This window comes from Lonchura striata, chromosome 27 (assembly GCF_046129695.1).
Source record: "Lonchura striata isolate bLonStr1 chromosome 27, bLonStr1.mat, whole genome shotgun sequence".
NCBI classification, from domain to species: domain Eukaryota; kingdom Metazoa; phylum Chordata; class Aves; order Passeriformes; family Estrildidae; genus Lonchura; species Lonchura striata.
In genome coordinates this window covers 5,905,908-5,918,276 of record NC_134629.1, presented here as the reverse complement: position 1 = coordinate 5,918,276, position 12,369 = coordinate 5,905,908, and the positions used below count along the sequence as shown (strand labels likewise).

At 57.9% G+C, this 12,369-nt stretch overlaps 1 protein-coding gene across 5 annotated transcripts in view; it reads left to right on the top strand.

Moving 5' to 3' along the window:
* R3HDM2 (R3H domain containing 2) overlaps positions 1–12,142 on the top strand; it is a 45,402-nt gene extending 33,260 nt beyond the window's left edge. For 4 of the 5 annotated variants that reach the window (XM_021542499.3, XM_021542502.3, XM_021542498.3 and 1 more), the window contains exons 13-24: positions 936–1,084; positions 3,827–3,916; positions 4,483–4,725; positions 5,610–5,736; positions 6,164–6,399; positions 6,723–6,877; positions 7,830–7,930; positions 8,611–8,780; positions 8,919–9,063; positions 9,154–9,254; positions 9,353–9,437; positions 11,437–12,142. In XM_021542499.3, coding sequence (XP_021398174.1) covers positions 936–1,084; positions 3,827–3,916; positions 4,483–4,725; positions 5,610–5,736; positions 6,164–6,399; positions 6,723–6,877; positions 7,830–7,930; positions 8,611–8,780; positions 8,919–9,063; positions 9,154–9,254; positions 9,353–9,437; positions 11,437–11,780 — 1,946 coding nt within the window. In that variant the 3' untranslated portion in view covers positions 11,781–12,142. The remainder of the gene's footprint in view (positions 1–935; positions 1,085–3,826; positions 3,917–4,482; positions 4,726–5,609; positions 5,737–6,163; positions 6,400–6,722; positions 6,878–7,829; positions 7,931–8,610; positions 8,781–8,918; positions 9,064–9,153; positions 9,255–9,352; positions 9,438–11,436) is intronic. The other variant, XM_021542503.3, reaches the window with a different exon arrangement.
* The last annotated feature ends 227 nt before the right edge of the window (positions 12,143–12,369 follow it).

Genomic DNA, 12,369 nt, shown 5'->3' with positions numbered 1-12,369 from the left:
CTCCTTCCATGCCAAAGGGCACCTGGCACGCGGGTTTGGGTGAGGAATTGGGGCTCCTTCCATGCCAAAGGGCACCTGGCACGCGGGTTTGGGTGAGGAATTGGGGCTCCTTCCATGCCAAAGGGCACCTGGCACGCGGGTTTGGGTGAGGAATTGGGGCTCCTTCCATGCCAAAGGGCACCTGGCACGCGGGTTTGGGTGAGGAATTGGAGCCCTTTCTCTGCCAAAGGGCACCTGGCACACGGGTTTGGGTGAGGAATTGGGGCTCCTTCCATGCCAAAGGGCACCTGGCACGCGGGTTTGGGTGAGGAATTGGGGCTCCTTCCCTGCCAAAGGGCACCTGACAGGTTTGGGTGAGGAATTTGGGCTCCTTCCCTGCCAAAGGATACCTGTCAGCTTTTGGGTGAGGAATTGGGGCTCCTTCCCTGCCAAAGGGCACCTGACAGGTTTGGGTGAGGAATTTGGGCTCTTTCCCTGCCAAAGGACACCTGACAGACAGATTTTGAGTTGGGGAACTGGAGCTCTTTCCCTACCAAAATACACCTGACAGCTTTTGGGTGAGGAATTTGGGCGCTTTCCCTGCCAAAGGGCACCTGGAACACAGGTTTAGGATTGGGGAACTGGGGTTTGTGATGCTCTGGTTACTACGCGTGCTTAATAGCTTTTGGAGTAATTGGCATACAAAGTGGGGAATGGATGTACCAATGATGAATATGTATTTGTATTTTGTGTATTCAATACTTGGATGGATAAAAAGACTCTGTAATCACCTGGAAGCTGTGGTGTGGATTTGGGAGTGATCCCACACACAACAAACACACACTTTGTAACTTTAAACTCTTAGAGAGTTTTTGTCCGTCGCAGTTGGATATCAGTACTAGATCAATATCCATTTTTTTTTTTCCCAATAAATCACATGCCTCTCTGTGTTGCAGGTCTGGTGCTCGGTGCCCCCGAGGCCTGCAGCCCGTCCCCATCCTCGCAGCCCGGCCGTGGGCTCCTGCCCTGCTCGGCGCCCCCGCAGACCCCCGGGCTCCCCCCAGCCCAGCAGCAGCCGACCATGAGCAGCCCCATGATGTCCCAGGTGAGTCCCACAGGGCACACGTGCTGGGGAGGCAGGGCAGAGGAGTCCCTTGTGTTTCACAGCTTCACTGGAATATAGCTGTTATTAATATTATCTCATATTATTTGCTTGAAACATCTTTTTTTGCTAAGTGCAACACAAAACATATTTTGTGTTACAGCACAGCAATTTTAGTGCTGTGAAAGTCCAGTCTGCTCAAAGGGCATAATTTATATCTGATAGCAATTATGAATCATTGTTCAAAAAAGTCTCACCTCTTCCAAGATCTTAATTCCAAACCTTCCTCCATGTCCATACCTTTATCCACTATCTCTGTGAGAATTTGAGAACTCTCTGTGAATTCATTTCCTACCTCACACTCTTGTATGATAAAATCTTCTTTGGTGCCTTGGCACCAGCTCAGGGTGCTCTGGGCTCACCCCTGGGGTTTTGGGGTGCCCACACTCCGTGTCCTGCTGTGGCAGAGCAGGGGAAGGTTGGGCTTTGCTGTGCCTGGTTGGGTCTGTGGGATATCCCACGTTCCCAGCTCTGCCGGGCCAGCAGCATCCCTGCACAAGGATCTGCAGCCCTTGCATGAGTGGCAAACTGGAACCAGTTCCCCTCAGCCCGAATGGATGCTGGAGTTGAGCTCCCCAGGACTGGTGTTCTGAAGTCCTGGGGGAGGCAGAGCTGGAGCAATGCTGGGTGTGCTCTCCACACCATCCCTCCCTCACTTAAAGCCATTGTAGGGTTAAAGGGATCTTCCACATCCCTCAGCCAAGGGATCTCCCATGTCCCACAGCCTGCTGGGCTCTTTCCAGGGCTGGAGCCCTCCAGGAAGCACCCGTGGGTGACATTCCTGTGCACTTGTTGTGCCCCTGAGACTGTGCCCACCCACCCACAGCCCTGTCCTGCTGCAGGGGTGGGGATGGGGTGGGAACCAGCCCAGTGCGGGGTTTGGGGAGTGTGGGGGTGTGGGGGTATCCCTGGCACCTTCCTGTGCCACAGTGGTGCTGGATCTCAGCCTGCTCAGGGGCTGTGTAGGGATCCTCTGGCATCAGCTTGGACTCACTGTACAGCAAAGAGCTGCTAGAATTGCACTGGAGGGGTTCAAGATGGAGCAGAGCAGGGAGGATGCTGGATAATCATAGCAAGGCTCCCTTCCCCATGAGAAGTTGGACCAGGTGTTCTTCTGAGGTCCCTTCCAACCTGGGCAGTTCCATGATTCTCAAGTGTTTTTACTAGACAGGACAGAGAGGAGGGAAGAACCTCCTGGAGAAGCTTTTACTGCAGGTAACAGGAGCAGCTCCTTGCTGGCTGTTCCCAGCTTTAGGAGAAGGGGAGCTGGTAGTTCTTGGGCCCTGGAGTGGCTCCAGGGTTGTGGATCTGTTTGTGGAGGATTCTGGGCCTCAAGGAATGAGCTGGAATAGCAGAGTCCCTGGGTGGGATATGCAGGATCACTGGGCTGTGCTGGGGTTTCAGATTGTATTTTCTACCATCTCATCCAAAGATTTAGGGCCTGGAAAAACTGATTTCAGGTTGTTTGGCTGTTGGTGAAGGGTCTGGAAATGCACCATCCCCATGTCCATGTCCCTTCTATGTCACCAAAGGTCAAATCAAAGGATCAAACCCGTCCCATCCAGTGCTGAGCACTGGTGCCCAAAGCACAGTGTGTGGGTTTTAGTGAGGGGCTGTCATAAAGTGCTCCAGGTGACAAATCAGGAGTTTCTGTGGAAGGTGAGTGTACAGGAATGGCCAAGGAGCACTGGAGGGAATGCTGGAGACAGGAGAGACACGAGGGCAGTGCTGGCAGACGTGGCTCTCATGCTGCTGCTGGCCCTGATGAACTCGTGTCACTCTCCCTGCCAGGCAAGCCCCAGAGCAGCTCACCCCTCCCCAGCTCCTCCGAGCCTCCAGCTGGGCTGTGCCTGATGGGATGGATGCTGCCCTGGAATGGTTTCTGTGCTTCCCAGCTCCCTGCAACACCCCTCTGTGTTTGCAGTTGGCTCACTTGACTAACCTGGTTGTTCCTTCTTTCTCTCCTTCCTTCCTTTCCTTCCTTTCCTTCCTTTTCCTCCTTTCCCTACTTTCCCTCCTCTTCCTTCCTCTCCTTCCTCTCCTTCCTCACCTTCCTCACCTTCCTCTCCCTTCTCTCCTTCCTCTCCTTTCTGTCCTCTCCTTCCTCTCCCTCACCTTCCTCTCCTCTCCTTCCTCTCCTTCCTCACCTTCCTCTCCTTCCTCACCTTCCTCTCCTTCCTCTCCTTCCTCATCTTCCTCACCATCCTCTCCTTCCTCACCTTCCTCTCCTTCCACACCTTCCTCACCAACCTCTCCTTCCCCTCCTTCCACACCTTCCTCTCCTCTCCTTCCTCTTTCCTTCCTCACCTTCCTCTCCTCACCTTCCTCTCCTTTCTGTCCTCTCCTTCCTCTCCTTCCTCACCTTCCTCACCAACCTCTCCTTCCTCACCAACCTCTCCTTCCTCTCCTTCCTCTCCTTCCTCTCCTTCCTCTCCTTCCTCTCCTTCCTCTCCTTCCTCTCCTTCCTCACCATCCTCTCCTTCCTCTCCTTCCTCTCCTTCCTCTCCTTCCTCTCCTTCCTCACCATCCTCTCCTTCCTCTCCTTCCTCTCCTTCCTCTCCTTCCTCTCCTTCCTCTCCTTCCTCTCCTTCCTCTCCTTCCTCTCCTTCCTCTCCTTCCTCACCATCCTCTCCTTCCTCTCCTTCTCCTCCCTCCTCCCTGCGTTCCCTTCTCCGCTGGTCGTAGCCGGTCCCGGCGCTGCAGCCTGTTCCGTACTCTCCAAGCTCCTGCCCCCAAGTCCTCTTGCCAGTCTCTCCACCCCAGCAGTACAACCTGGTATAAACCCCAGTTCCTCTTCTGCACTGTGTGTTGTGCTCTGTGCTGTGTTTGTGTTGTGTGAGCTTGTGCTGATCAGGGATGTCTCCAACGCCAACCCCCCGGGGTTGGGATTCACAGAGCTCTGCGACACCCGAGGCCACGAGACCACCACTGCTGGGGTGGCAGCCTTGGAAAGATCCTGGCAAGAGCAAATTCCAAGCCCAGAGCTCCCCAGCAATGCTTGTGCTCAGTGCTGGGGTCTGGGGGCCCTGTGGGCTCAGCCAAGCCCCTGTGTTGTCTCCACGGGGATCTTTTGGGAGTGGTGTCCCCCATGGGATGTGGCCGTGGGCTGGAGTCCCCCCTGCCTGCCTGGGTGTCCCCAAGGTCTGCTGAGCGTTTGGCCCCCTCAGCTCGCATGTCCCCCTGTCCTGCTCTGGGTCTGTGGCTCATGTGTGGGGGCCTTTTTGGGGGGGCTTCTCCCAGAGCAGGGAGAAGGGGGTCTGCATTTACCAGCAGAGCTGTGTCCTACTGCTCCCGTGTCCCACCTGCCACCCTCCTCCATCCTCCCCCTTATCCCACTCCAGGCCGACGAGCTCAGCAGCCCCTTCGGGCAGATCAGCCTCAGCCGCCAGGGCTCGACGGAAGCCCCGGATCCTTCCTCGGCGATGTTCCAGTCGTCCCTCATCTCCCAGCACCCTCAGCAGACGGGATTCATCATGGCAACCCCTGGGCAGCCCATCCCCACCTCCAGCTACTCTGCCTCGGGGCACACGGCCCCCACTCAGCAGGTGCTGCAGCCCCAGGGCTACATTCAGCCTCCCCAGCAAGTAAGGACACGAGGGGACATCCCCAGAGCTGGCAGGCCGGGGGCTGCTGGGCTGTGGGTCCCTCTTTTTCTGCTGCTAGCTGGAGATGGATCCATCCACAGGGGTCCAGGCTCTGGGTCTCACGCTCCCTTGTTAGGCACAGGATGATCCCCGTGTCCCTCTGAGCCCAGAGGTGATGTTCCCCCCCTCACACAGCCCCCTGAATATCAGCTAACCCAGAGATCCGAGGGTGTGAGGGGAGGAATATCAGGAAATGGCAAAGATTTCCAAAAAAAGAGGCTCTTACCCCGAGATATGTTGGTTCAGCTCTCTTTATTCTGTGGTGTCCAAGGGGAGAGCGGGGCACAAGAGCAGAACAGGAAATGTCAGGGGTCTGTACAGACTTTGGACAGGGTGGGCTTCCCTGGCTCTGTGCCAGCCCCGTTGGGGCAGGAAGGAGGGTCTAGGGTTATCTGATCAGAGTCACAGGGTCCCGGGAAGGGGGCGCAGAGTGCCCAGGAGCTCACTGTGACACAGAGGCTCCTTCCTGGGACCCCCTGGGCCACTCCTGGCTCTCAGCGGTGGGGAGGGACAGTGGCCGGACTCAGGGCTGACACCTCTAAGCTCTCTTTGGGGTCCTGCAGGGCTTTATGACCTCTAGGATTGTCCCCCTGAGCTGTGAGGAGAGTTGTGCCTACTGTGCTCTTGCACTACTGTGCTGGGACAGGCTTGGATGAGGAGGCTGGGAGGCGCGGGAAGGGTTCCCCAGGAGGAGCCAGAGCCCTGGGTGGTTCCCTTCGGCAGAAGCCAGGCCAGGTGAGAGAGAAAACTGGTCCTGGGGGATCAGCTTTCTTGGTCCTGCTCCCTCCTGTGTTCTCACCTCTGGGTTTTCTTGCCCCTGATAGATTCAGGTTTCTTACTACCCCCCCGGGCAGTACCCGAACTCCAGCCAGCAATACCGACCCCTCAGTCACCCAGTGGCCTACAGCTCCCAGCGCCCACAGCAGCTCCCCCAGCAGTCCCAGCAGCCAGGTAAGGGGGTACAAAGGGGGGAAGGGGGCAGCTTTCCCTTTCCTGCTGCTTTTGTTGGCTCCAAAGATCTCCAGAGCTCTGCCTGGGGCCAGGTCGCTCTTGCCTGTCTCCTGCTCTTTGCTGGAGCTGCCTCTTTGCTGGGAAGTTGGGATGCCTCTGTCTGCAGAGGTGTTGTGTCCTTCCCCTCCCTCTCCTCTGAGCTTCCTGGGGGAGGGGATGAGGTGGATTGAAGCCCCACTGAGGGGCTGCCAGGGTAATTTAAAACCACACCCTTGGGTGTGTTTACATCTGCTCTAAGGGAAGCCCTTTCCCCGATATTTAGCAGGAGGTGGGGGCAGAGGCAGGATTTGATTGCCTAAACCTTAAACCCGGGGCTGTTTCCTGTGTCCAGCTGGGAAGCTACTCCATTAAAACCCTGTTCTGGCAGGTTTACAGCCAATGATGTCCAACCAGCAGCAAACATACCAAGGTGTGGTGGGGGTGCAGCAGGCGCAGCCCCCCGGGCTCCTCAATAGCCAGAGGAACAACATGGGGGGCCAGATGCAGAGCGTGATGGGGGTGCAGCAGGCACAGCCCCCCGGGCTCCTCAGCAGCCAGAGGAGTGGGATGGGGAGCCAGATGCAAGGTCTGATGGTCCAGTACACGCCGCTGCCTTCGTACCAGGTGGGCATCTGCTGCTCCCCAGCGTGGGGTGCTGGGACGGGGCCCCGGCTGGGCAGGATGTGCCCGAGGGATGGAGCCAGAGGTGGGGATTTGCTCCCAGGGCATGCCTGCCAGCCTGGGGAGGGCACATCCATGTGGGGAATCCGTGGGACACATCTGGAGCAGGAGGACTGGGAGAACCTCTGGGAGGGGCTGTGCCTGGGTGAGGTTGCTCTGGGCTGTAAATAAAAAAACACTTGGAATCTCTTCACGCTGCTGTTGTCTCCTCGGGCCAGTTTCCCCTGCTCTGTTACCTGTTACCTGCTGCTTTCCTCCCTGCCCAGGTTCCCATGGCCAGTGAGTCCCAGAACGTGGTCCAGCAGCCCTTCCAGCAGCCAGTGCTTGTGCCAGCCAGCCAGTCTGTGCAGGGGGGGCTCCAGGCTGGAGGGGTCCCCATCTACTACAGTGTCATCCCCACTGCCCAGCAGAATGGCACCAGGTAAAGCTCCAGCAGCTCTGCCCGGGGGAGAAAGGGGTGCTGTGCCCACACTGGGGGTTTTGGGGGTGTCCTGTCAAGGCCAGGAGTCAGCCTTGATGATCCTTGTGGGTCCCTTCCAGCTCGGGAGGTTCTGTGATTCTGTTTTGTGGTTCCATGATGATCCTGCTGTGAGCATGGAGCACTCTGCTCCTGTGCTTGGAGGTGGATGGGTACCACAAGTGCTGCTTCTTCCTGAGCTTGTCCATCCCTGGCTCCTTTGGTCAGGGCTTCCTGCCCACCTATGTGTCCAACTCCTGCATGCCCAGCCCTCTCCAGAGGCTCCTGTGCGTTCAGTTTATCCCAGAAAAGAGGGATTTAAAAATAGAAACTTCCACAGACACACAAGGATTTGATCTGCAGCCTTAGGAGAAGCTTAGGTTGATGTAAAAATACAATACACAGACATTAAGCAGAAAAATCATAAACTTATGTTTCTATAGTTGTAAGTAAGAATATGCCTTAAGTAAGTGAGAAACTGCATTGATAAGATGGTGAAGGGTTTATAATGTAGGGGTTTGGTTGTATAGAATAAACCAAGAGTTCAGAAGTTACAACAGAAGCAGATGTGTGCATGTGAGTTAGAAACCCATTAGACAAAAGTATCCACAGTGCAGGATAAGTAAGTAAAAACAAAATAAACCCTGTAGCAACTGTCTGTTAGTTTAGAAGTTCAATATTATCTTGTAACAAAGAAACTTGTGACTACTCTTGAGCTATGGCTGGCTGCTTGCTCCTTTAAAATCTCACAGCCCCTGAGACTGACGTTTACCTGAGCAATAAATCGTTCTTAGCCCAAAATCAGCCCCATCTTTTCATTAAAAGCAGCGACAGTAATAGCTGGGAATAACCTGTGCAGGTGCCCTGGCTCTTCCTCCCCATCCCCAGCCTCACCTGAGCCCTCTCTGCTCCACAGCCCATCCGTGGGGTTCCTGCAGCCTCCTGGCTCCGAGCAGTACCAGATGCCGCAGTCCCCGGCGCCCTGCAGCCCCCCCCAGATGCAGCAGCAGTATTCAGGTACCAGGGGCAGGGCTGGCATCCACTCCACAGGCAGGATCAGCCTCGGGATCATGGGCTGTGGAGCTGCCACTTCACAGCCAAGTCTGGCAGCTTCTGTGCAAGGGCATTCCTCCTGCTGGGAATCCCCCAGGGGATGATCAGGGTGTTGCACTGGCATTCCTCGTGGCTGGCAGGGAGATGCCGAGGGGAGCTGGGTGGGCTGTGGGTTGGTGAGAGAGGGCAGAACTGCATATGGAGAGGCTGGGGATTCCTGCTCCCTGTCACAGTTGCTGGGAGTGAGCTGGTGCAGAAGCTGAGCTGGGATGATGGAGGTCTGGCCCTAGTGAGCTGCAGGATCTGGGCTGGGATGCTGGAGTTCTGTATCTGGATCCGTGCTTGGAGCCTTTGCCTGGAGTTTTGTGGAGATGCTCAGAGCGGTCACTGAGCTGCCACCCCTCAGCTTGGCCCCTGTGCTCCCGTTTCTCCTGGATTAAACATCATCACTCCCAGATGGAACCTTTGCTATTAGAGAGGAATCCTCAGAGGGTCCTGGTGGGGATTTTCCATCCTGGAAAAGTCATGAGTGGCAGAGGAGAGGTTCCAGAGTGGGATTATGTGGAAGGGTGTGCAGCAGCAGGGACAGGCAGGTGTCCCACAGCAGCAGAGCGTGGGCCATACACATCTGTGTCTGTCCCCAGGGGTGTCCCCGTCAGGCCCTGGTGTGGTGGTGATGCAGCTGAATGTCCCCAACGGCCCCCAGGCCCCCCAAAACCCCCCCGTGGTGCAGTGGAGCCACTGTAAGTACTACAGCCTGGAGCAGCGGGGGCAGAAGCCAGGAGACCTCTACAACCCCGACACCAGTGCTCAGGTACTGGGAGGACTGGGAGGGACCGGGAGGAGGCAGCTCAGCCTTGGGGGTGATGGCTGGGGGGTCACCCCGCGGGGTCAGGGTGGGCATGGGAGCGGTCACAAGCATTTGGGGTGTCTGACACTGTCCCTCCCCCAGGCCAGCACCCAGCTGAACAGCCCCATCACGTCCCCCACCCAGTCCCCGACGCCGTCGCCCGTCACCAACCTCAACAGTGTGTGCACGGGGCTGAGCCCCCTCCCCGTCCTCACGCAGTTCCCCCGGCCCATGGGCCCGGCACAAGGTAAGGGGAAGAAGGCCTGAGGGCACAGCCCAGGGCTGGGAATGCCGTGATGTTTCCTGGGATCCCCACAAACTCAGCTTCCCTGTGCAGGCGATGGGAGGTACTCACTGCTGGGCCAACCTCTGCAGTACAACCTGTCCCTGTGTCCCCCGCCGCTGCTCCACAACCAGCCCAGCTACACAGGACACCAGGTAAAGTATGGCCAGACCTCCCTTCCCCAGCCCCTGTGTGGGCACCGTGAAGCCACAGTGTCCCCTGAGGTGACACGGTGCCCTTCTTCTCCTCCAAGGGGCAGACTGGAATGAAACACGGCAACCGGAGCAAGAGACAGGCCCTGAAGTCAGCGTCCACCGACCTGGGGACAAGTGACGTAGGCAAGTGTCCCCCTCGAGCCTCTTTGCCCTCTGATGTCCCCACAAATGGATGTTGGAGACTCCAGGTGCCGTCCCTGTCCACGCCAGCATCCTGCAGAACCCTGTGCTGGTTTTGGAGAGTGGTTCCTGCCTGTCCCTTCTCCCCACACCCACAAACACCTCCCAGCCCGGGTGAGTCCAGGCTGGGGGTGCAGCAGATCCAGCCCCAGGCCGCTGTGCCCTGAGGGAGGTGGGTGAACAGGGAGTAAAATCCCTGAGGAAGACACCTGGGAGCTATTCCTGCCTCTCAGAGGCTGGAAATGATGGCGCTGGCAGAGCTGAGATTTTATTCCTCCTCAGCAGAAAGTGAGTGTCCAGACTCTGAGATCTCATTCCCACCACTGCTTTCCCAAGTCCCTCTTCCCACCCATGCTTCCCTTTCCCATGGGGCCTGCAGCTTCAGAGCCTCATCTCTGAGATTTGGGCTCTCCCAGGCTGGCTGCGAGGGCTGAGGGTTCTGGTGAATCCTTCCCACCCATGTCCAGAGTTGTCTCCACCGGGTCCTTGGGAAGGGAGGGACGCCCAGCTTGGATGGAGCAGCCCTCGGTGACCCTCTGGGGACCTCAGGCTTGTCCCCAGTGTCACCTCGGTGCCACCAGCAGCAGCTGCTTGCAGGGGCTCTTTAAGAACTGCCTGCCCCCTCCTGCCCCTGGCATGGTCCCTACGTGCCACGTTAATATTAGCAAAGAATCCCTGCAGCAGCTCTGCTAAGCCCAGAGCCAGGGCTGCAGCCAGGAGCTGCGCAGGGGTTTGGGCACCACAGGGCAGGGAGAGGGAACTGCAGGGATTTAGGCACCACAGGGCAGGGGCTGGAGCTGCAGAGGGATTTGGGAACCACAGAGCAGGGATAGGGAGGAACCAGGGGCTGCAGAGGGATTTGGGCACCACAGGGCAGGGATAGGAGAGAGCTGGGATCTGTACAGGGATCTGGGAACCACAGGGCAGGGGCTGGAGCTGCACAGGGATTTGGGAGCCACAGGGCAGGGATAGGGAGGAACCAGGGGCTGCAGAGGGATTTGGGCACCACAGGACAGGGGTCAGGAACTGCTGAGGGGTTTGGACACCACAGGGCAGGGATAGGAGAGAGCCGGGAGCTGCACAGGGATTTGGGAGCCACAGGGCAGGGAGAGGGAACTGCACAGGGATTTGGGCACCACAGGGCAGGGATAGGGGAGAGCCAAGAGCTGCAGAAGAGGGATTTGGGCACCACAGGATGGGGTCAGGAACTGCTGAGGGGTTTGGGCACCACATGGCAGGGATAGGAGAGAGCCAGGAGCTGAGAGGGATTTGGGAACCACAGGGCAGGGTCTGGAGCTTCAGAGGGGTTTGGGGACCACCAGGCAGGACACACCCAGTGCCACCATCCTCTGTGGGTGCAGCCATTCTCCCTCCCAGAGTCAGAGTTGGGAGCTCCCAACTCTGGGATGGGCCACTGGGGTTGGCTCCCAGTCCTGGGGTCTGAGGTTTGGGGTAGGAAAACCAGGCAGAGCCCCTGGGAGAGCCTGAGGTGCCCAGCTGTCCCAAGGGTGCCAGGGGGGCTTGGTGTCCCTGCAGCTGGGGGACACTGGGGGACACCCACACCTCCCCTGCAGCAAAGCCAGCACGGTGGGCACGGGGATTGGGCTGGGGCACTGCGGGCAGGGGGGCTCTGGGGGGCTTCAAAAGCAGATCCTGCTCTGGGGGCAGCTGGGCACTGCACGGTGTCCCGGACCCAGGAGAGGCCAGGAGGGTGCTGGGGACAGCGGGACCTGGCCGGTGACACCGGGACCTGGCTGGGGACAGCGGGACCTGGCCGGTGACACCGGGACCTGGCCGGTGACATCAGGGCCTGGCCAGTGACACTGGGACCTGGCTGGTGACACCAGGGCCTGGCCATTGACACCGGGACCTGGCCGGTGACACCGGGACCTGGCTGGGGACATTGGGACCTGGCCGGTGACACGCAGCTCCTTCCCTGCAGTGCTGGGCCGGGTGCTGGAGGTGACGGACCTGCCCGAGGGCATCACACGGACAGAGGCCGACAAGCTCTTCACGCAGCTCGCCATGGCCGGTGCCAAAATCCAGTGGCTCAAAGAGACTCAGGGGCGGCGCGGGGACGGCGGCGGCGGGGACAACAGTGGGACTCCGGAGAACGGCAGGCACAGTGACCTCGCTGCCTTATACACCATCGTGGCCGTGTTCCCCAGCCCGCTGGCTGCCCAAAACGCCTCCCTGCGCCTCAACAACTCCCTCAGCCGCTTCAAACTGCGCGTGGCCAAAAAGAACTACGACCTGCGGGTGCTGGAGCGGGCCAGCTCCCAGTAGGGCTCCCGTGGGCACCGGGCACTCCCCTGGGCCTCTTCTCCTCCCGCCCTCCCTTCCTCTCGCCCTCCTTCCTTGATATATTTATATGAACATAATTAAGAGACAAGAAGTTGATTTTTTTTTTTTTTAATTATTATTTTTTGGAGTGACGCCCGTGCCCGCCCCCCTCCCCTGTGTCTATGGTTTTGTTTAAGCACTGTGTTGGACCGCACATACAGGTGTTGATTGGTATGTTCACTGCACATTTTATTTAATCGGATTATTATTTTGTGGGGTGGGGGGGGGGTGGGGAGAAATTTTTTTGTTTTATTTTATTTGGGGGGGTTGTTTTTAAATAAAAAAAGAAAAAAAGGAAAATTGTCCATCACTTGAATGTAACTTCCCATTCTCTGCCAGTGCCAGGGTTGGGGACTCTGTGCTGCCTCAGCGGGGTGAGGGGACAGCTGAACTGGCAGGGGGATGATCCTGCCCAGTCCTGCCCGAGCTTGGCGTGTCCGAGGGCTGCAAGCCCCTGGTGTGCCAAAATGGGGATCCCAGGCTGGGATCAGAGCGTTTGGACTGGGGCTGGACTCCCCTGCCAGATGTTCAT